Consider the following 23574-nt stretch of genomic DNA (forward strand, 5'->3'; position numbering starts at 1 on the left):
TAGTGTAAGGGGAGATTTTAGTCTTGGCTAAGTGTCCTGAGTCAGTATTTTAAACTGTGAATGCACACAAGGTGTTGTACAGGCAAGGGGCTTGGAAATGAAATAAATGCTAAGAATATAAGCGACAGTATGAGTTTGGGGGAAGAAATCAAATAGGCCTGTGAGAAGCAGGCAGGGAGAAAACAGCTCTTAATAGCTTGCGTAGGAAAAGTTGGTAACTCCATGATACACATATGGATATGAAAACCAGTCCTTTTTCTTTTCCACTTCTCTGATGAATGTGGCTGACTTTTGATGCCTGGCCAAACATGGGATTAGAAGGAAACTGATTTGTTTTCAGTGGCCAGTGGGGAAAGAAGCAAGCCCAAGAGTTTGAGAGAGAAATTAAGCCAGCTCAAGCTGGATGTGTAATCAATTCTTTAATATTAAGTCAAAGGAATAGGAATGAGGAGAAAACAAACACAGAGAAAAGTCTAGGTTTAGAGGGTGGGGTTTGAGGAGTAGCAGGACAAGAGTAGAACTAAACCCACTAAATTATGTGCAATGACCACGTGTCCAAACTGCCCAGGCACCTCACTTACAGTAATCAGCAAATACTTTTATTATGCTATGGAAGCATAGGAATTCCAACAGAATTACACTGAAAATATTGCATTTTCTGTCTATGCTCTTCTTTTTTTTTTCATTTATTTTTATTAGTTGGAGGTTAATTACTTTACAATATTGTAGTGGTTTTTGTCATACATTGACATGAATTAGCCATGGATTTACATGTGTTCCCCATCCCGATCCCCCCTCCCACCTCCCTCTCCACCCGATTCCTCTGGGTCTTCCCAGTGCACCAGGCCTGAGCACTTGTCTCATGCATCCAACCTGGGCTGGTGATCTCTTACACCATAGATAATATACATGTTTTGATGCTGTTCTCTCGAAACATCCCACCCTCACCTTCTCCCACAGAGTACAAAAGTTTGTTCTGTACATCTGTATCTCTTTTTCTGTTTTGCATATAGGGTTATCATTATCATCTTTCTAAATTCCATATATGTGTGTTAGTATGCTGTAATGTTCTTTATCTTTCTGGCTTACTTCACTCTGTATAATGGGCTCCAGTTTCATCCATCTCATTAGAACTGATTCAAATGAATTCTTTTTAATGGCTGAGTAATATTCCATGGTGTATATGTACCATAGCTTCCTTATCCATTCATCTGCTGATGGGCATCTAGGTTGCTTCCATGTCCTGGCTATTATAAACAGTGCTGCGATGAACATTGGGGTGCATGTGTCTCTTTCAGATCTGGTTTCCTCGGTGTGTATGCCTAGGAGTGGGATTGCTGGGTCATATGGCAGTTCTATTTCCAGTTTTTTAAGAAATCTCCACACTGTTCTCCATAGTGGCTGTACTAGTTTGCATTCCCACCAACAGTGTAAGAGGGTTTCCTTTTCTCCACACCCTCTCCAGCATTTATTGCTTGTAGACTTTTGGATAGCAGCCATCCTGACTGGCGTGTAATGGTACCTCATTGTGGTTTTGATTTGCATTTCTCTGATAATGAGTGATGTTGAGCATCTTTTCATGTGTTTGTTAGCCATCTGTATGTCTTCTTTGGAGAAATGTCTGTTTACTTCTTTGGCCCATTTTTTGATTGGGTCATTTATTTTAAATTATGGTAATTCGTTGACATGACATTTGCAAAAGTGTCTAAGAATATACCTGTTGTTATCTCAAGTTCTTGGAGAGTGTTGCTTTCTCTTCATCCACTTGTTTCTTCTTTGTAAATAAGATATTTGCTGAAGATGGCAAGATGTCTTCTTTGTATTAAAAGGGAAGACAACTTCGAAGAATTCAGCATTTTATTTCAGCTAGCCAATCTAAAATAAAGGAAATATTTTTGTTTGTTTCTTAGTGTATTTGTCTAAATAGGAGCAGCTATTTATTGGAAATGCATCTATATTACCTTTTTGAGTCTCTGAATGGCTTATGGCCATAATTATTTAAATTAAATTATTCCTATTCATTCATTAGAAATAGAAAATGTGAGCCTTCATTTATATTTTGGACACTTGAAAAGAAAAATAAAATCCCACCGTGATATATTCTAACATCAAAGAAAATTACAGTTTTTCTCTTATTAATTGAGAATATTCAGAGGAGAAACATGCTTAAGCACATACTTAGAAATTATCACCCGAAGCAGTACCTATTAAGCTGTCTTGTCAAGTGCTGCTTGGCTTGCATTTTTAATAATATTTGTGGTACCTTGGACTTTGTACAGACAAAGACTGTTAATTTCTTGCCTTATTATCTTGCAAAATGCTACTATTCCTTTTACTTGTCCAGTTCTTTTGACTTGCTAGCAGGGACCTGTTGGACTATATGATGCAGAAATAGGTCTTTTATAAATGATTCAAGGCCAGGGATTAGAAATATGTTTGTGATTTGCATTGGAGAACTCTTAAAAAATAAGAGAATCTAAAACAGAGATAATGTGGCATTTTGGTTTTCCATTTTCAGGGAAGAGTTTTTTTGATGCTCTTTTCTGATTTATTAATTCAAAGGAAATACATTTAATCTTCTTACAATAAATTAATCATTTTTGTTATTTTCATTTGGTTAGTTGAGATGCTTTTTTCCATGAAATATTAAGCATGGCATTTAGTAACCATTTATAATAAAGAGCATTGATACCTGGATGGCTTCATAAAGAAACTGTAAATAGTTTAATGAGAGACAAAGCTGATTAATAAAATCAGAGGCAAAGTACGATTTATATACACTGTGAGAGGGGGCAAAAGTGAGATTAAATGAATGAACGAAGGTTTCATGTAACACTCTAATGTAAATGTTGTTAGGTAAGATACGGTCTTGATGTCTATCTTGTGATTTGAATGAGCTCATCAGTTTTCCCTCATTAACACCTTTTACTTGTCTTTCTGATGGCAGCTAGAATTCTGAGAGGGGCCATCGAAGGTTACAATTTATGTGCATCCCTTGTGATGCCATTTTTCACATCTGTGTCAGTTGAACAGAATCAAGCAGTAATGCTCCATTTAATTTCATGTCTAAAGAAATGAAGTTCTATGAAGTTTATTATCTATAATATTTAATGTCTGAAATCACATTTTGGATTTATTGAAAGTCAGTATGTACGGTTTCATTGCTGTCTGTGTTTCAGGATAATTTTTAAAGATTTACAACAAAATTGCATGTACTTTTATTCCCATAGATTTTAGACAGGCTTAAAATATTTTGTTATAATAACATCTTTATGAAGAGTAAAAATCTGATTTACACTGTATAAAATGTGGTATGGTACACTGACATTCTCAGAACTGTAGTGTTGATAGTTTGCTAGGAGAGAGAGGTTTAGATCTCTTATTTAACTGAATAGTATTTTGAAAGCTATATAAATCGTACTTAATTTTTCTACATCCTGTATATATAACCATAACTTTTAAGGTCATTGTGCATAAAATAAGCTTTAGTAAGAAAGAATTAATGCATTCTCAGGTTATGTATAACAAAAAATCACAGTGTTTGAAATGACAAGTTTCTCCATATTGCTGCTGCTGCTACTGCTGCTAAGTCACTTCAGTCGTGTCCGACTCTGTGCACCCCATAGATAGCAGCCCACCAGGCTCCTCCATCCTTAGGATTCTCCAGGCAAGAATACTGGAGTGCCATTTCCTTCTGCAATGCATGCATGCGACCCCATAGACGTCAGCCCACCAGGATCCTCCGTCCCTGGGATTCTCCAGACAAAAATACTGGAATGGGTTGCCATTTCCTTCTCCACCATATTACTAGTCTATAATTTGCATATCTCTATTTTCTTTCTGTCTTTAGGTTTATATTTGTGGGAACATGTATGAATAAACCCTTCATAACACAATTTGGGGGGTTTCCCTGGTACATCAGTTGTTAAAGAATCTGCCTGCAATGCAGGAGACCCGGGTTCCATTCCTGGGTCGGAAATATCTGCTGGAGAAGGGATAGTCTACCCTCTTCAGTATTCTTGGGCTTCCTTGGCTCAGCTTGTAAAGAATCCACCTGTAGTGCGGGAGACCTGGGTTTGATCCCTGGGTTGGGAAGATCCCCTGGAGATGGGAATGGCTACCCACTCCAATATTCTGGCCTGGAGAATTCCACATGCAGTCGCAAAGAATCAGACATGGCTGAACAACTTTCAACGCAGTTTTTAAGAGTCCTACCAGATTGGTTCAATGAAATAAACTATTAATTTTAAGCTAATGAATTTTCTTTCAAGTTTTATTACATTGTTGTGTTGTTTGAGAGTTGAGTGTGGATCAGTCATGTTTTTCTCCCTTCTTTTCTTCATTTGCTGCTTTTTTCTCATTGTTATGGTTTTAAAAAATTGTACTTCCTTTTCTACAAACTTTGTTCCAAATATGCATATTTCCCTTTCACTGCTTTTTGTTAATCATATCCCATATTGAATTTTATTTTTGCTCTGAAATACATGGATTTTTCTGGAGAATATCATTCACTTGTGTTCACACCTGAGTTACATTTGAGACAATGACTAATATATTGCTGATTTATTTAATTTGAAAAGGGAAATTATTTTTTTAAATTTTCATTGTATATCTCTTTCTCTCAATACTGTATATTGAGGCTGCAGAAATTTTACATCTGAATTAATTTTCTTTTATTTTTCTGGTTATTTTCTAATCATCTTTTTACTTTTTTTTTCTATTTTATATTCTACAGTGGGAAGAGATTGGTGAAGTTGATGAAAATTATGCCCCTATCCACACATACCAAGTATGCAAAGTTATGGAACAGAACCAGAATAACTGGCTTTTGACCAGTTGGATCTCCAATGAAGGTGCTTCCAGAATCTTCATAGAACTCAAGTTTACTCTGCGGGACTGCAACAGTCTTCCTGGAGGGCTGGGGACCTGTAAGGAGACTTTCAACATGTATTACTTTGAGTCAGATAATGAGAATGGGAGAAACATCAAGGAAAACCAGTACATCAAAATTGATACCATTGCTGCCGATGAAAGCTTTACAGAACTTGATCTTGGTGACCGTGTCATGAAACTGAATACAGAGGTCAGAGATGTAGGACCTCTAAGCAAAAAGGGATTTTATCTCGCTTTTCAAGATGTGGGTGCTTGCATTGCTCTTGTTTCAGTGCGAGTGTATTATAAAAAATGCCCTTCTGTGGTACGACATTTAGCTGTCTTCCCTGACACAATTACTGGAGCTGATTCTTCACAGTTACTTGAAGTGGCAGGCTCCTGTGTCAACCACTCTGTGACAGACGAACCACCCAAAATGCACTGCAGCGCTGAAGGAGAGTGGCTGGTACCCATTGGGAAATGCATGTGCAAGGCCGGATACGAAGAGAAAAACGGCACCTGTCAAGGTAAGAGTTTGCCTGCGGATCTGCAGGGGCTGTCTGCTTCCCTTGGATCATGTTTATGTATATCTTCCAGTGATTATGAGCAAATGACCTTTTACTTTGCTAATTTATGGAGATTATTTCTCTTCAAGTTTGATTTCTCTCCTCTCAGAATTTTAAAACTTATGGCAATGATGAAAGATTTGAAGTTATATTCTACTGGATATGCATAATTAGTACTCAGAGAGTGTCTTACTTGCAGTGTAGTATTTCATATTCATTTTGCTTGCAGGAATTTTATTTTTGAGCAACTCACTTCAAGGGATTATTTCTTGTTTATCTGCTACTCTGTCATGACTCTGTCTCTCTGAAGAGAAAAATAAACTCTTGTTATGTGAAATTCAAACGTAAACTTCGATGAGACTTTTGGCATGCCTTTAACTGCCTTTTAAAAATTCTTTAGGTATAAGTTCTGCCATATGAACTTCATTGGACATATGTGGAAAGTGACAGGACTTAGTTTACCATGTTCTTTGCATATAATAGCTATTACATACTTGCTTTTAAGAATTTACAGGCTAACTTTAAATGCATAATAAGTAGTGCTCAAGAATGTAACTGTTTGGAGAAAGAACCAATACAGAAAGGTCATTTCAAAGCAGTTTGCACTTGGATTTTTTTTCTGTTTTAATTTTTCTCTTAAATTGAAACTTGATCATGCATGCTTCTTTTTCATTTGAAAATACTCTGATTTTGTCCACAGTGTGGTGACTTGCCCTTTAAAACTTGGATCTTTCTCAGTGGCTTCATGAAACAGGATAGTACTTTATGTCAAAGTGAAGAACAGCTTATGAGGAAGAAAACATTTTCCTTAGAGGAAAAAAAAAATAATCCTTATGAACCTCAACTTGTTTTCACCATGATATGCACATACCAAATAGGTAATGAGAGTTAATGTGTCTTAACTGAAGAGAAAACCAAATACTGAGAAGTCCCCTGTGCCCATTGGTAGCTTCAGGTGCAGTTTATTTTCTAAATTCAGTATGTAATGTGGCTCAGCCTTGCTCACGTTTCTTCAGGCTTGACTGTAGATTGACTGTAGAGCCAGGGAAACAACACTAATCTGTAAACCAAACTGACGTTGCTTATTTGTCTCTAGAAATGCATTGCACCGTATTTGCATCAGCTCATGTTTGTATTATCATCTACAATTAAGTGCATGATTATTTCTCCATGTAATCTACAACTCGCTATTCCTTTGTATATAAAGTTTTATTAAATCAAAATTATTTTTCAGGTATGCCTTTAGATTTGTCAAAGAAATGAATCAGATTTTATTTAGGGTTGAATTTAAAGGAAAGTTTTAACTAACATTACTTTAACTTCTCTTTTTGAGCAATCTTCTTGGCATGGGTGAAGATATATGTAACTGTAGAATCAGCAGTGGGAGTTAAAGATAACCCATTGACTACATTGCATTGTTTTCCCTAAAATGCTTACAAAATCTTATTATTTCTAAGAATTTGTTTACCAGTATTAAAAGGCAGCATGCTCTATTTGATTATCTATTTATATCATTTTCATGAATGATATGTGGTAACTTTAGTTCAGAACACAATGATCTTTGTCTTCATCCAGATTGGTACAGGGTATAAAGGACCTTTGCATTCAGAGGATGATTTTTTATTGTTGCTGGGGTTAAAATATTCTGCAGGTGCTTATCATGAAAATACCTGGGGAAAGTAGTATTCTGACAGGATGCTTTTAATGCATGAATCCACTGCGTCTTTCTCCTCTCACACTCTTAGTAGTTGAGGAGTAGAGGCCTGAGAGAAAAAGGAGAGGCTGCTTGGTAGAAGCTTCACTCAACTGGATTCCATCTTAATGTGCTTATTACCCTCCTCTGGTAGGAGGGACGAGGGCAACGGGGTCATGAAGGCAGTAGACTACACAGCCCCTCGCAGTCCCTGCCGCAGAAGATGTTCTGCACAATGTAGTCTGTGTGAACAGTGCCTCTTGGTGTTTTCCCGTGTACCAGTGATATGTGGCCATTCTATGAGGCATTTCAAACATTTATTCTGTAAATAATTTACTGAGTGAATAAACAAATGTTGAAGGTTTGTCTTGGAAAATTAGGGCATCACAGATGGTCCCATATAAATAAATATATGTATTTAAACCTATTCAAAATATGTATGCGCAAATGTAAATGTATGAGTGTGTGTGTGTCATATAAAATTCCACTATAACTCTTTCTTCAGTTTTAATGTGCTATCCACAAACCTCTAAGTGGGGATCTTGCTGTTTTGGAAATATCCTTGGTAGGTCAGAAATCTAAGAATCGTTCTTGACATATCCTTCCTGCTCACTTCTCAGTTTCAATACCTCACAAAGTATTTATAAATTTCCCACCCAGCTCTCATAAAATCATCCACTCTTCTGTTTCCTTTTTTCCTCCAATCTGTAAGCATATCTTGTTGGAAACTTTATTTTTAAATAATGAATAGCTTCTTATATAGTTTTGGGTTTTGAGCCATGTGAGTGTGTCACCTGTACAAAAACACAAATCTGGTATTTGCACAAACCTATCTTCCCAGTCCCTTCCTACTCCCAAGACACTTAAAGTGCTTCAATAGTTTCCTTTTTTTTTTTAAGGATGGACTGGGAGATTGGATTTGACATAAACACACTACTGTATTTAAAATGGATAACTAATAAGGAAATAAGGATCTGCTGTATAGCACAAGAACTCTACTCACTACTCTGTAATGGCCTGTATAGGAAAAGAATCTAAAAAAGTGCACACACATACACATATACGCAATAACTAGTTCACTTTGTTGTACACCTGGAACTAACTCAACATTGCAAATCGACTATACTCAAATATACATGTATGTATATACATATATATATATATACATATATATATATATACACACACACATATAATTGTCTCCTTCAAATAAAGTTTATAAAATAGCCTAAGATCCTGCATGGCTTTGCTCCTATTAGCTCTCTTGGTTCAGTTCAGTACAGTTGCTCAGTCACGTCTGACTCTTTACGATCCCAGGAATTGCAGCATGCCAGGCTTCCCTGTCCATCACCAACCCCTGGGGCCTACTCAAACTCATGTCCATGGAGTCGGTGATGCCATCCAGCCATCTCATCCTCTGTTGGCCCCTTCTCCTCCTGCCTTCAATCTTTCCCAGCATCAGGGTCTTTTCCAATGAGTAAGTTCTTCCCATCAGGTGACCAAAGTATTGGAGTTTCAACTTCAGCATCAGTCCTTCCAATGAATATTCAGGACTGATCTCCTTTAGGATGGACTGGTTGGATCTCCTTGCAGCCCAAGGGACTCTCAAGAGTCTTCTCCAACACCACAGTTCAAAAGTTAGTTATCTATTTTATAAATACTATGTTAAAATTATTAATTTTAAATAAGTAATTTTGTTTACCTTTGTTTACCTTTGTTACCTGTAGGAAACATCATTGGTCACAAAATTGACAAATGTCTTTTAAATTAATCTTTACTTAGTCCTAAGATTCTCAGGCCAAATTTTCAAAGTTTCAAATATTAAATGGTATATGATTGGCATATGATATATTAACTGTTATAGAGGTTATCTTAGTGACTTTTGTAGACCTCAAAGGATCACATGCTAAAATGTGTTTATTTATAAATATAGCCTTATTACATACTTACATTTAATTACTTGGTTTCTTTGATAATCAAAATATGTTGTGATATAATTAAGGCTATAAATATAAGAAGCTGAAGTTGAGTAAACCTATTGTAATGATTATCGTATATTAAGATTTCCTAGGAGGTGACCAGGTAGTTGCTTTCAGATCATTTTCATGTTAGCTGATACACAAGGAGGGCATGATAGACCTGACCCACAGTCTCTTAGCAACTAAACCTTCAAGAAGCAAAATGCTAGGCAGCTCATTAACATATGGCTTCAACCCAGAAGACAACCAAGAAGTGATTCAGGAGTCCCTGTCCATTAATCAATAGCAGATCATGATCTGTCATCTCCATGTCTACTTATTTAATTTCCTTTATAAGAATTTAACTACCTTTTCCATAATTATCTGATTTTAACAAAGTAACCAAATATGCTGGTTTCTGTTATCAACTTAAAATATAGAGTGCATTTATTTCTTGAAGGCTTACTTATATGCCTAAATTTTCTATAATAAACTGCCTTAAGTATTCAAATTTATTTGTTTGAGATATTCTTTATTTCCAGGTACTAATAATATATTAAATCCATTTTACAAGCATGTTTTCATACTTATTATTTATTGTTATTTCTGAGAAAATTCATGCCATTTTTCCCTTAAGAGTCATGTGAAATTTTTCTGAGTACAAAACTGTTAGCAAAAACCCATTTTGGAAGTTTCTGCTTTTTATTGAAGTGAATATGTTTGACAGAAGTAATTGAGTTCGCATGAATCAAATGTTGCCTGCTGAGTTCTCTTGTGATTGTGTTGCTGACTTACTCAGATGCCAAGGCAAGACCACTAATCTTCATCAGTTGCTAGTGGAATGAAGTAGTAATTTGAAATTACCTCTAGATAATTATAGTTTCACTTATATCAAATGGAGGAAAGAGATTTAGATTGTGGGTCACTGCCAAAACCAGTGAGTGAAGAAGGTATATAGTGCATGCTCAAATACAGGGTAAGGGGGGTTACATGCCAAGGGCTGTGGAGAAAAAGCACTTATTAATTGTCCAACTGGGAAATGATTGCACAGCAAGGAAATGTAGTGAAAATACTGAGCTCAAGAAGGAGCCTTGATTCAGAAACAGTAAAGATACTGCAGGGAGTAGTATGTCGATCATGCAGACTTCTGGTGCATATTTATGTTTGAAACAAAATTGGCTGGAAATTTAGAGTATTAGGTGTTCGTGTAATTATGCATTGGAGAGCCTAGTTATTTTTAATTAGGCATGTTACCAAAAAGCATCAAAGGGGTTGAACTTTGGTCCTTTTTGGTATGCTCTTTTATGCAACAGAAGGAAACTAATTTTGATTTAAAAATTTTAACAAAAGGCTGTGATTTTGAAATCACAGAGTGATTGGTGTCAATGGTGTGTGAGTCCATATATGTGTGTGTGTGTGTTCTATTGCTGTGAACCACCGCTAAGACAATTAAGTGATTAAGTCATTTCATCTATTTGCAGGTATTGTGCATGAGAATAATAGGTTTTCTTTTTATCTCCTCACTTGAATAATTTTGGACTAATTCTATTAAAATGTTATGGCTTTTTTGTTAATATTATGTTTAATATTAAAATGTTAGTGTGCTTCCCCCCCACCTCGAATCAAGGTTTGAAAACACTAGTACTATTGGTATTTGGGGCCAGAAACTAGTTGTTTTGAGGGGTTCCTGTTCACTGTAGGACATTTACCAGCATCTTGGCTTCCCTGGTGGTTCAAATGGTAAAGAATTCTCCTGCAATGCGGGAGTCCTGGGTTTGATCCTTGGGTTGGGAAGAGTCCCTGGAGAAGGGAACAGCTACCCACCCCAGTAATCTGACCTGGAGAATTCCATGGACTGTATAGTCCATGGGGTCGCAGAGAGTTGGATACGACTGAGCAACTTTCACTTTGGCCTCTGTCACTAGATTCAGTAGGGTACTCCGTTCCTGATTTTTAATAGCCAAAATGCCTCCATGTATTGCCAAATGTTCCCTGGGGGCAAAATCTCTCTTAGTTGAGAACCACTAACTGAAATATATTCCCTCTGCCTATGTTAACAGATGTGCTGCTGAAACTAAATATATTTATAGACTGGTTACCTATGCCAAAGTGGACAATTTTCTAAAGAATGAAAGAAGTGTACATTTCTTAAAATGGGTGTACATTTTGAAACTTGCCTAATTTAACTTGAATATAGAGACATGGAATATCTGAAAATATGCTGCTGGTGAGAGGCAACATACTCTAGTTTCTTAAGCATGCAGATTCTGGACCAGAATACCTGGATTCAAATCTTGCTGCTTCCGTTTATCAGATATATAACCAATGTCCAAGTTATTATTCCTTGTTTTCCTCATCTCTGTTAATAGCTACCTCATAGCAATCCTATGAGACATTATATGAAAATTATTTAGAATAGTGCCTAGAAAATTGTGCTTATTCAATAAACAATAGGTATGTCTTAGCTCTCTCATTAAAAGTAAAATTATTTACAGGAATATGTATCTGTCTATTGGAAAATACATGGTAGTTTCGACTAAGAAAAATTCTTTAGTTTGTTTAAACTAGAGAGTGTATCCTTGAATAGTATCATTTATCAAAGGATGATCCTACATTTTAATTTATTAGGTGGTCAAAACTGTGTAAATATATTGTAACCTCCTTTATGAAAGATTTGCTCTCCTGTTTGATATTATCACTCATTCTTTAAGTTATTGTACTAGGCACTGTAGTCTATGTATACAGTTCCTATATCCTACAAATGCAGACAGATAGCTTACAAACATACATATGGACTCACACCTACAGTCACAACTTATGAGAGTTGTTACTGGCAGGGTGAGTGTGTAAGTTTAGAATGGTGGTAAGAAAATGTTTCTCTGAAAGGGTGATGTTTAATGTCGATGTGGAAAAAAAGCTGTATGAAGAGGACAAACCCAGAGGGATCGGGTGGAGAGGGAGGTGGGAGGGGGGACCGGGATGGGGAATATATGTAAATCCATGGCTAATTCATTTCAATGTATGACAAAAACTACTGCAATGATGTAAAGTAATTAGCCTCCAACTAATAAAAATAAATGGAAAAAAAAAAAAAAAGAGGACAGGGTACAGCTTAACAAGCAGAAGAAATCTTTCAATGCAGAGATCAATCATATTATATTAATTTTGGATATACCTCTTTTCTTTCTGAAGTCATATTAAAATGTATTTGCATATTAAAATCTGAGAATAAAAGGGAATCTACTCCCTGAAATTACCTGCTAAAAGAGGCTATTCATATACATATTATACTTACCTTAAGGACAGAGAATTCCTGGTAATACCTAGGGTCAAATAGATGCATATCAAATATGAAACAACTCAGTTTATTTCTGAGTAATACTGGTGAATGGCAACTTGCAAATTATTATACCAATTGAGAGAATAACACCTTTTGTTTTTTAAGAACTTAATGTTTCGTTGGTTCAGCAGTTGGTAACTTGTGAATCTTCAACTATGTGTACATAGTTAAACAAAAATAGAGATTTGGCAATGAAGGGAAGGACATAGATGCAGTACACACTCCATAATCCCTCCGAGACAAACTTTTGACATTGAGTTTGCGTTCCTACTTTCTCACTCATACAAAGGGTATACTAGGCAAAGTCTTGAGTCTCCCTTTCCTATCCCATATATAGAATAAAGATAAAAAATAGATGCTATGGCTCAGATTTGCAGTAATAGTAATAACTACTTTGTACATTTTATTTTGAGTCAGTCTCTAGAAAGTCTTATGATGATAGCACATTCCATATTGTTATTGTGCAAAGAAATTTTAGTATTATTGATCAGGAGCTCCATTATGACCTGTTGGATGGAAAATTATTATATTTATGTTCAAGTGGTTCATACAAAAAAATCTCTTGATAGAAATTATTTCTTTAAATGATGTTCATTGAATAGACTGCTTTTGTTATAAGAAATTAATATAGAAATGTATAGAATTAATACAGAAATACAGACATAAATTAATATGGAAAGGTAATTCCCAGAAAAAATGTTTAATGATAAAGGCTTTATATATTGCCATATATGAATTGTTATATTCAGAACTGATTTAAAATCTATAATTTAAATAATGTGCCGGGAAACCAAAAGATAGTCCTTCTGTTTTATTGTTTTTTTTTTTTTTTTTTTATTATACAGATAGCAGCAGAAGGATTGTCACAAAGTTTGATAACGTAAATGAGTATAGCTGTCATGGGAAAATTTGTGTGTACAGGAAAATTTAATGTTGAAAACTCACAGAGAGTGATTTAACAAATATTTCAGTGTTCTTAGATTCTTCAGAGCAAGAAATTAAAAAAGAAATGAATGCAAATGACAAGAAACAAAGTAGCCAAACACTGGCATAAAATCATTAAGTAGACTTAAAACCTCAAAGTTGATCTGAAATGATCAGGAGATTTTTGCTTGCACTAAATAGAGGGCTTTGGGTTTGAAGGTGATACAGCCCTCAGTTCAAATCTCACGCTTCCATTTGGTAGTTATGTGACTGCGGCCAAATACAAAGTCAGATTGAGTCCAACTTTCCTCCTAGATGTAATGTTAAATAGTACAAAAGGGACCTGCAGAGATAACCTTTTGATATAGATTGTAATTATATAACTTTTGACAGTTTCAGACCTAATGAAATTGTTTCCTTTTTTCTTTCTGATAATTACTTCTTGACTTTGGAATGCCATATTAAATATCAATGCTTTCTACTGTTATTTATCGTCAGTAAAAAATGTTGGTAAATTAGGGGAAAAATCAAACCACAGCTAACTAGAAAAAAGGGCACAAAACGCCACTTATGTCCAATTCATTCCAATTTATGATTTACATTTTTGGAGTGTTTTTTTTTTGTATTGGCTTGTAGAAGTTATTCACATGATTTAACATTTCCTCCCACTGAAGAGATTATTGGGACCAGCTTTTATCTAATTCTTCTTTTCTATACACTTTTACAGTGCAACACAATAATTTTAATAATTTGAAACCATATTATTGCTGGGCAAACCTGTAAGAGATTCTTATTCCATTGTGTGGTGCTGGTCAGAGCTCCAGTATTCTTTTTAAGCGCCTTAGTTGACTGTAAAGTGTGGCCCAGATTAAGGAGTATCATGATAGTTTGGATTAAGTTTTGGTGGCTTTTAGTGTTTTGTGTAAATTTGTACTCTAAAACCTCATCCAGGGAAGGCCACAGATTTTGATTCCTAAAGACCAGTTTCTCTGCACCCCCCACCTCAAGAAGAGGTCCTACACTCATAAACCTCTTTGGCTGTCTTTGTGTGTATGACAGTCTTTTACCCAGTGTCTTTTTTTTTTTTTTTCTGTATTCCAATAAAAAATTATTTACATAAACAGGTGACAGGAAGGATTTGGCTCATAGGTTATACCTTACCAATTCTCTGATTTATACCCAAATATGCTGCTGTTCCGTCATTCAGTCATGTCCAGCTCTTTGCAACCCCAGGAACTGCAGCACCAGGCTTCCCTATTTTTCCCTATATCCTGGAGTTTGCTCAAACTCATGTCCATTGTGTTGATGATGCCATCCAACCATCTCATCCTCTGTCACCCCCTTCTTCTCCTGACCTCAGTATTTCCCAGCATCAGGGTCTTTTCCAATGAGTAGGCTCTTTGCCCCAGGCGGCCAAAGTATTGGAGCTTCAGCTTCTGCATCAGTCCTTATGATGAATATTCAAGGTTGATTTTCTTTAGGATCGAACTTGTATAAACAACACAGAAATGATAAGCATATTAATGCTTTGTCTTATTCTAACTTTTCAAATTCTCTTCTCTTTCTTCTCCCCCTCCTCAGTGCCTTCTTAAGAGTGTAGCCGGTTCTTCAAGGTTTCAGACTGTGAAGGGTTTCCCACTTGACACAAGGTTATGGTCTCTTTTCCTGGACTCTGGAATGTTAAAAGACAAGTCTACAGTTTCCCACACTCATCCTCAGCCCTTCTGGCCTGCAGAGAGGCAGGATAGGATCAGCATTAAAGGCAGCACTCCATGCTTTAGCTCCCTCTGTCTTTTCTGCTGCCTGTGGATTTCTATTCCCAGATTTACAAATTTATTGCTGTCTTAACATTTCCCTCATTAAAACAAAGCATAGCAAATGAGTCCTGCCAAGTGGCAAAACAATTTAGTAACAAGTTTGATATCCTTTACTTTATTCAAGAGAAAATAATCCATGAATTGTGGGAGTACAATGCCTCACCACCTGTGGGACCCTTCTCTTGGATTTTGAGCATTGTGAGATTTTTTAGAGCATTAGAAGAGGCAGCATGGAAACAGAAAATGAGTGGCTAAGAGATCTGGATTTCCTTACAAGGCTAGCAGGTCATACTTTCTAGGGTAAGGTGGACTGACTGAAGCTGGGTTGTAGGACACTGGTCGCTCTTTGTTAGGTTTCTCATAAGTGCAGGCTGATTAGGTTTAGATTTGCGAAATGTGCTCGGCTGCTGCGTTGTCCTCCATTTTTTGGGTCCCGGTATATAAACTGACTTTGTGTGTATGTGTGTGTGTGTGCATGCGTGTGTGTGTGTATGCGTGTGTGTATGTGTGTGTGTGTATGTGTGTGTGTGTATGTGTGTGTGTGTGTGTGCGTGTGTGTGTGCGTGTGTGCTCAGTTGAGTCCAACTTTTTGTGACCCCATTGACTGTAGCCCACCAGGCTTCTTTGTCCATGGAATTTTCCAGGCAAGAATACTGGTGTGGGTTGCCATTTCCTACTCCAGGGAAATCTTCCCCACCCAGGAATAGAACCCGTATCTCTTGTGTCTCCTACAGTGGCAGGAAGATTCTTTACCATTGCCTCACCTGGGAAGCCCCAAACTTTGTTCCAGTTAATTTAGTAATTCTAGATGTTTGTACCTAGAGCGTTTCTACCTTTACTTAGAACTTCATGTTGTTGGAACCAGGAGACTTAGGTGAACTCTTAAGTTTCAGTCTGTATTTCCCTAAGTATCCAATGCCCAAATATAAAACTTTTAATTTTGAAAAATTATTACTGACCTATAGGAAGCTAAAATTAGTGAAAGATATATAGGTCCCAGTCTGAAACACTCTCCACCTGTCAGATGCAAAATTCATTGGTATTAATTTTATGATAACATAAAAGCAGTTCCTTTTTTCAAATATACATTTCATTTATGTTTTAGTCAACACACTTTATTTTAGTGACGTGTTAACTGCTGAAAAAAATCAAACATTTACCAAGTAAAGTAACTTTTGAAATGAGAATTGACATTTTAACATGGAAATGGATAGAGAAAAGGATATCTTTTACTTCTTCTGCTTGTTTCTTTAGAATTAAAATGATTTGCAGAACACTGGGAAATAATTTTTCCATTTCTGTACATTCTTTTAACATTCCTTTATCAGAAGTCTTTCAAACTTCTTCAAAAAATAATTATTTAAAAAATTCATTTCAAGAAAAGGACATCCTGGCTTTGAGAAAGGAGTATAAAAAAATTTCTGAAATTTGGAAACAGACTAGTAGTCATACTGTTTCATTTAAAACAATTTCAGCATCAATCATACTGAATGTTACCTGCAAAATTTAATTTCATGTCATTAACCAACTTGGTAATTATAATAAATATTTCATCCTGAATAAAGAAAACAAAAGACAGGAGTTTAGAAGTGCTATGTTAATATGTTATTTATTGAAATAAGAATAGTCATATTTTTTCACAGTACTAAAAATGGAGCCATAATACTGATGAAAATCTTCCTATACTTGTAAACTCTTCATTATACCACAATAACTAAAAAAAAATTATCCCTTTGCAGAAAAAAAGAACTTTAATTTGGGGGTGGGAACAACATATTTAAATTTTAGCACATCCAGTGGCATTACTTTAGCTAATCAGGATTTAACGTATTAGTTGTAAATTTTGTGATCTTCAGTAAAGTGGTAAATTGTGGTTCAGAGGTTGGAAGTAGGGAGAATATTAACCTGCCTAGTATCACACAGCCACTACATTTTAAACTTGACATTAGAATGGTACATTAATTTTAGATTCTCCATTCAACTGTTGTACTTTGAACAGTATGTAGACACCCTTAACCACAAACTGATTTGTAGTTTGTAACCACATATAGCATCCATGGTAATCCTAAGTAAAAATCTCTTATTCTTCTTAATGCCATATTTCTATTACAACTAATACGTTAAATATTTTCTGCTGTACATGTTTAGATTTATGTAGTATACTTCCTGTATGGATTAGCCTTGAAAAATCTACTTAACTGCTTTGGAGGGTTGCACAGAAAGCTGACTGTCTCTAAGCAACTAATAAGATGCTTAGTTTAATTTGTAGGTATCAATCTGTCTATTTGATTTATTTATATATCTAGTTTATACTACTCACAGGAAAAAAGATTAAGTATGCTGTTTACCTAAACTATAATTTATTGCCTTTAAATTAGATTGTACATTAGTCCAGAGGGACATGCCTATTGTTATAAAGCAGGAAGGCATGGAGTCACTAGCCCCAGAATAGTTTTTCTCTAAAATTGTATCACTCATTAGCTTTTACATTAAAAATATGAATTATAGCTATTCATGGCCTCATAACTGGTTTTCTTTATGGAGATGCTTTTGTATCCTTTATTATTTCTGGTCATGGATGTAGAGCACATCTTATCCTCTAGTATTTGATTCTCTTTGTTGTTTAAATCTTTGTCTTCATTTATGGCTGACCAGTAGGGTTCATCCTTAAGAACTCAAGTGATTTGTTGATGTGCTTTGATCTTTTCTGAGCTTGAAGATATCCTGCTCATTCGAGTGCTGTTGATATATAGTTCTTTAAAAAGAAAAGGAAAGGGAAGAAAGAAGAGCCACAGTTTGGGGGAAGTAACAATTAGAGCAAATGATAATTTGACTGATGGATAACTCCATTTCTTTGATGGAATTGTTAGCAGGAGTCAGACATAGAGAATGAACGCTCCAAAGTTCCTGCTGGGTGATTGTGCGGGAACCTAATAATACACTGCTCCGTATGCATAAGGGCTTTTCCTCTGATGAATTCTGAGTGCTGGGGAAAGGATTCTGTTAGGACATTTCTTAAATAAAGAACAGGAGTGTCAAAATTTTATTTTCCATTTTATGGATTGAGAAGTAACGTGATGTGGTTTCCCCCAAATTTCCCAGTATTCTCTCACGCTTCCCTGTAGGCCACTAACTCTAGTTTTTCACCTCACAATCGGGGAGCAACATATTCACTGGCTCCTGTGAAAGATTTCCCCATGTTCACCTAGTCACAGTATTTTCCAACGCTAAAAGCTTCTTTTTTTAGAACCAGACTGACCCGTATTATTTATTTATTTAAAATTCTCTCTAGAAGGTTTTGTGTGTCATCTGTTTTTGCTCTTTTGGTTCAAGCATGATTTAATATGTCAACACTGGTTTGCTTAACTGGCTTTGATTGTCTTCCATACTTTACTCAGAATGAGGCAGTCTCCTTTCAAGCATGTTGCTGCCCAGATAAATGAAATGTCACAACAGTGAGGGCTCCTTGTTTTATGACAGCAGTAGCTTTTTCTTGGACACAGTCAGTGGCTGGAGAGAGAGGGTGGTGAGAGCATTGGCACAGTGATAGTAGAACCCACTTAAGTCAGCCTTCCCTCTTCGGACCCGAACAGACAAGCAGCAACAGACAATGCACTTAAACTTAGGGGAACTTCACTCTTAATTCGGGTGAAATGAAGTTAAATCCAAAATAGAAACGTTTCCCCCCACTATGGACGAGTGGAAAAAATCTGTTAGTAGTTGCCTCAAAATAATACTCAAGGATAGCACCTTATTTTTATGGTTTGATTTCTTCCATGCTTTATTGCCAGGTCCTGAGATGTTATTGCTCTCAGTACATAAAGTTAGAAACTAATCCACAGGAAAAAAAAATGTTTCCACTGTCTTCCACAATAAAGGTATTGTTTATGATTTTGAAACCTGGTTAGATTTTAAAGATTGGGGGCTCGCAAAGCTTAGTACTTGGCACAGAGCAGATCCTCAGTACATGCTAGTTAGCCCTAAAAGTTGAAAGTGATTTCAGTGAAAAATAGCCCTAGGCAAAGTGCTGGAGTTTTGCTTGCTTGTGTTTTTTGAACTAACATTTGCTTGCGTTGCTTTCATCACCCTGGGATATCGGGCTATCCTTCTAGGAGACTTGGAACCCTGGGAGTTGGGCGCATTCTGACCAGTCTGCACTGGGGCAGCTTCTCAGGTCAGGGCCTGTAAAGACTAAGGAGGTTTCTGAGTGTGAGTGTTTGTGAGTGTAAATGTGAACTTTTACATTTCAATTTAAGAGAGAAATAAACTGGGCCAACCAAGCCTGTGGCAAAGAATTAAATGCATGTTACAGGAATGGAGGAGGGCACGATAACCCACTGCAGTATTCTTACCTAGAGAATCTTACGGACAGAGGAGCCTGGCAGGTTAGAGTCCACAGGGTTGCAAAGAGTTGGACACGATTGAAGCGACTTAGCATGCTTGCAGGGGAACGGAGAGTCCATTAATAATAAACTTTGATTAGGGACTGAAAGAAGAAGAAATTAATCATTCAGGAGACAGAGTTAGGAAAAAAAAAAAGAAAAAAAAATCTGAATTTTAGAAAAATCTGATGAAGGTGAAAGTCTTAACCAAGGACAACCTGTATCATCAAGGGGAAGACTGGCCAGAGCAAGCCTGTGATCAGATCTTAGAAGAAAAGTTATTTTCATCTGAAGTCAGAAGATAATGGAATGCAAACTGAGGAAAAAAAAAAAAGTAAGAACCTTGTTCCTAGAAAATACAAAAGTTGGCCAAAGGTAATATTTTGACTTTCAAGTCTGTGTGAAAAGCAATAATATACTAGAAATAATAGAGATTCCAAGAAATAAGGCCAATAAATGACAAATGACAAAAACTGACAATAAATGACAATTCTGAATGCCAGAATTGTCAGAGTATCTTAAATGGGGTGGTAAGGAAGAATAAGGGTTGACACGTGTGCAGAGACCTGCTGTGTGCCGGTACCGTTAAATGTTTTATTCACATTCTCTCTTTTGAGCTTGACAGCATCCTGTGAGCCGTAGTTTCTGGGGTAACTGAAGCACACAGAAGTTAGTTTGAACTAAAACTAGAAAGTGGGAAACTGGCATTTTAATCTCGGTGTGTTTGTTTCAAATCTGTGTTTTCCCATTTTCTTTTATGTTCTCCATTAAAATGCTTTTGAACTGCACTTAATTTTCTCACCCTGACTCGAATCCCTTGTGGGCTAATCTCACATCTATGTGAGCGACCCTGCACATCAGAGGTACAGGCGCCCTGGAGAGACCTAATGGTCACCAGAGTCCCCTGGAGGAGATTCTTGCCCCCATATTCACACCTCAAACGGAAGATACAGAAAGGCATTTGGAGGGAGAAGGATTTGTAGCAACAGGGAATAGAACAAATAAAGCAAAGCAAGACTGAGTGAGAAAAGTGAGAGGAACTTGTAAGAACATGAAGCTCTGACCTTGGAGAGTAGATGCCCTAGAATCAGGAACCAAAGTAGGCTTGATTACATATTTTCTATGTGAATATTGATGAGATGGTTAGATAGCATCGCTGACTCAGAGGACATGCATTTGAGCAAACTCCGGGGGGTATAGTGGAGGACAGAGGAACCTGGAGTGCTGTGGTTCATGGGGTGGCAAAGAATCTGGCATGACAGGATGACTAAACAACAACATGTGAATATTCAAATAGGTGGAAGAAAAAACTTTTTGGAATAAGCCTAATTTATATGCTGAGAGAGAGCGACAGATTGGGTTATAGGTTGAGAACTATAGATGCGTTTTTAACTTTTGCTTTTTGCATACTTGTGCATGTGAATTACTTTGCCTTTTGTCTGCTCTCATAAGTAGTATAGAAAACTTTTTTCTCTTTAATGTTTTAGCTTTTGGAGTAAAGGGCTTCCCTGGTGGTTCAGATGGTCAAAGAATCTGCCATCAATGCAAGGGAATGGCAACCCACTCCAGTATTCTTACCTGGAGAATTCCATGGACATAGGAGCCTGGTGGGCTGCAGTCCATGGGATCACGAAAGGGTGGAATATGACTGAATGACTAAAACTTATTTGGAGTAAAGGGTCATTTTATTGAAGTTTTGTTTGTTTTGCTGCTTTTATTTCATCTGGGGATGGGGTAGGGAAGGAAAAACAATGAAACTGTATTGTATAATGTGAGTGTGGAGATTTTGTAAGGATTCAGAATTGGGGAAAACCTCCGCACCTCATGGACCTGTGTGACCTTTGAACTTCCACATCCACAGAAAAGAAACTAAATGATTCTCTGCCTCCCCGCCACTTCTGATATTACACAGTTTTCAGGTAAAGGATTCTTACTGGACACTTCCATTTGAAGTATATTCATGTCTTTCTTGATTTTTGGAAGTTGAAATGAAATGAAATACAGAGCAAATACAATATAAAAATTTAAAAATGACCAAACATATCTTCATAAACAAAATAGTACAATTAAAGTAATTGTTACTTCTCTGTTGACCTATCTGAATTAAACAGTGAGCCTGATAATAAAGGCAAAATGTCCTTATGTTCTAATGGGTGAAACAGAAATGTTCTGGGAAAAAATAGCATCTATTCATACATTTTTGAACCCCACTAAATGCCAAGTATATAGAAGCAATATAACTCTGACAGATAAAGACCAAAACGGAGGGGATACCTTTGTAACATAGTTTTTAAATGCTTATTAGAGCTTGTTGATTTATAAATGCTAGGTATTTCAAATGTTTTATATTTTCTGTATAGAAAGGTCAGATACACAACTAAATATAATTTCGATCTCCAATAATCCTCACATATCCCCGACCTTTCCAGCGAGGTCTTTCTTTGGTCCTGGAGACCAAAAGATTTGTCTTTGTATTTGTATTCTGTCATTTCAGCTTCTTTGCTACTAAAGTGAATATATCCTGTTTAAACTCAGGAAAGTACTGACTACATTAGCTCTGACCGTTAATTAAAACACATTTGGAACATATTTTTTTCTCACTGAAGTGGTATTTGACCTTGAAAAACTCTGAGGCCCAACTCTCAGACAAGATTTATGTTTTTTCCTCCAATTCTTAATTATATCTTTTTCTAATACAAGCTGCTCTGTCATGTATTGTTTGTTTGGTTTTACTTATGACTAGTTCTACTTATATCCTCTCTTAATTTCCTCTTTTTCTCCTTCTATAATAGGTTTTTCTATTACAAAGTTATTTCCTTCATTTAAATACCTGTACTCTTTGAGAAGCTGTTAATTCTGAAGAGAATGATATTTTGGCTTTATTATTTCTTTTGCCTTACTCTTCCATAAAAGGAAGGATGTTTGGTTTTGTTAACTTAGAACCAAAGGACAGAGAAGGGTATTATTGTGATATGTAAAGACATAGCCTGACATATATATTTGTTTTGTGTGTGTAGGAATTTTTCTCTACAATAAATCCATCCTTTCTGTTCCATCATGGAGATGGTGATAATCTTGTCGATGATGTTAAGATAATAATGATAACATGCCCAGCACTTCTATAGCAAATTTTATGTGGCACAGAGTCTCCTGAATACTGTTTATTTATTATATAATTTGTTCCACAAGTCTTATGAATCATGTATAGTTTTTAAATTTTATGGAAAAGCAAGCAGACTGAGAAAGTTTATGTAACAAGGGTGACAGTCAGCAAGTAGTGGAATTGGATGAATGCCCTGGCCATTTGTTTCAGCCTCTGCTGTTAACTTCTGTACCACACACTTGTTGGGGAGAGACTGGCATACTGTATTTTACAAGCATTTGTTTTATCGTCTCTCCAAAATTTTCTTTGATTTTTCTCATCAAGAGATAACCAGTTCAAAAGAGTAAAGAGCATGTATATAATTATTACATGATTGATAAATATGTAAATAAACTACCTAACAATATTCTCTTAGGATGTTTTTTTGATAAAAATATCAGGAATACTTAAACACTTGATGATTTTCTCTCAAACGGGAATAGTTCAAATGCAAAGAATTTCCATCAAGAATGACACTGACATATTGCAAACTCTGTTTAAAAAAATAAACATACACTTATGACTAAGAGAGCAGCATTTTCACTTAGAAGTATGTTTATAAAGGTAGTAGAGACTCTTTTCTACTAGATACTCAGCTTCTGCTCACATGTAGTATCTCTTGTCCACCACTCCCCCTAATTTTAAAGGTACAATAGAGAAAAGGTTCATGTGTATACATATGCTTTGTCACTTTGGAGCATTTTTTGGAGGGGAGTAAGGAAGCTGTGTGTTTCACCTAAAAATCTAAAAAGATCTTTTTTCTATTATCAACCTTTTGAAAGAAGTTTTTTTTATATAGGGATTTAAAATGTTATTTTAATTTTAAAATACAACTAAATAATAACTTAGATAATATGATTAAAACAAAGATTGTCATTTT

At 36.0% G+C, this 23574-nt stretch overlaps 1 protein-coding gene across 10 annotated transcripts in view; it reads left to right on the forward strand.

Annotated features, from left to right (window-relative positions):
• The window catches only part of EPHA5 (EPH receptor A5), a 372969-nt gene that overhangs the window by 73419 nt on the left and 275976 nt on the right, over positions 1-23574 (forward strand). For all 10 annotated transcript variants that reach the window (XM_020893703.2, XM_020893705.2, XM_020893704.2 and 7 more), the window contains exon 3: positions 4736-5399. In XM_020893703.2, the coding sequence (XP_020749362.2) occupies positions 4736-5399 (664 nt within the window). The remainder of the gene's footprint in view (positions 1-4735; positions 5400-23574) is intronic.

The sequence above is a fragment of the Odocoileus virginianus genome, chromosome 29 (genome assembly GCF_023699985.2).
Source record: "Odocoileus virginianus isolate 20LAN1187 ecotype Illinois chromosome 29, Ovbor_1.2, whole genome shotgun sequence".
Lineage (NCBI taxonomy): Eukaryota > Metazoa > Chordata > Mammalia > Artiodactyla > Cervidae > Odocoileus > Odocoileus virginianus.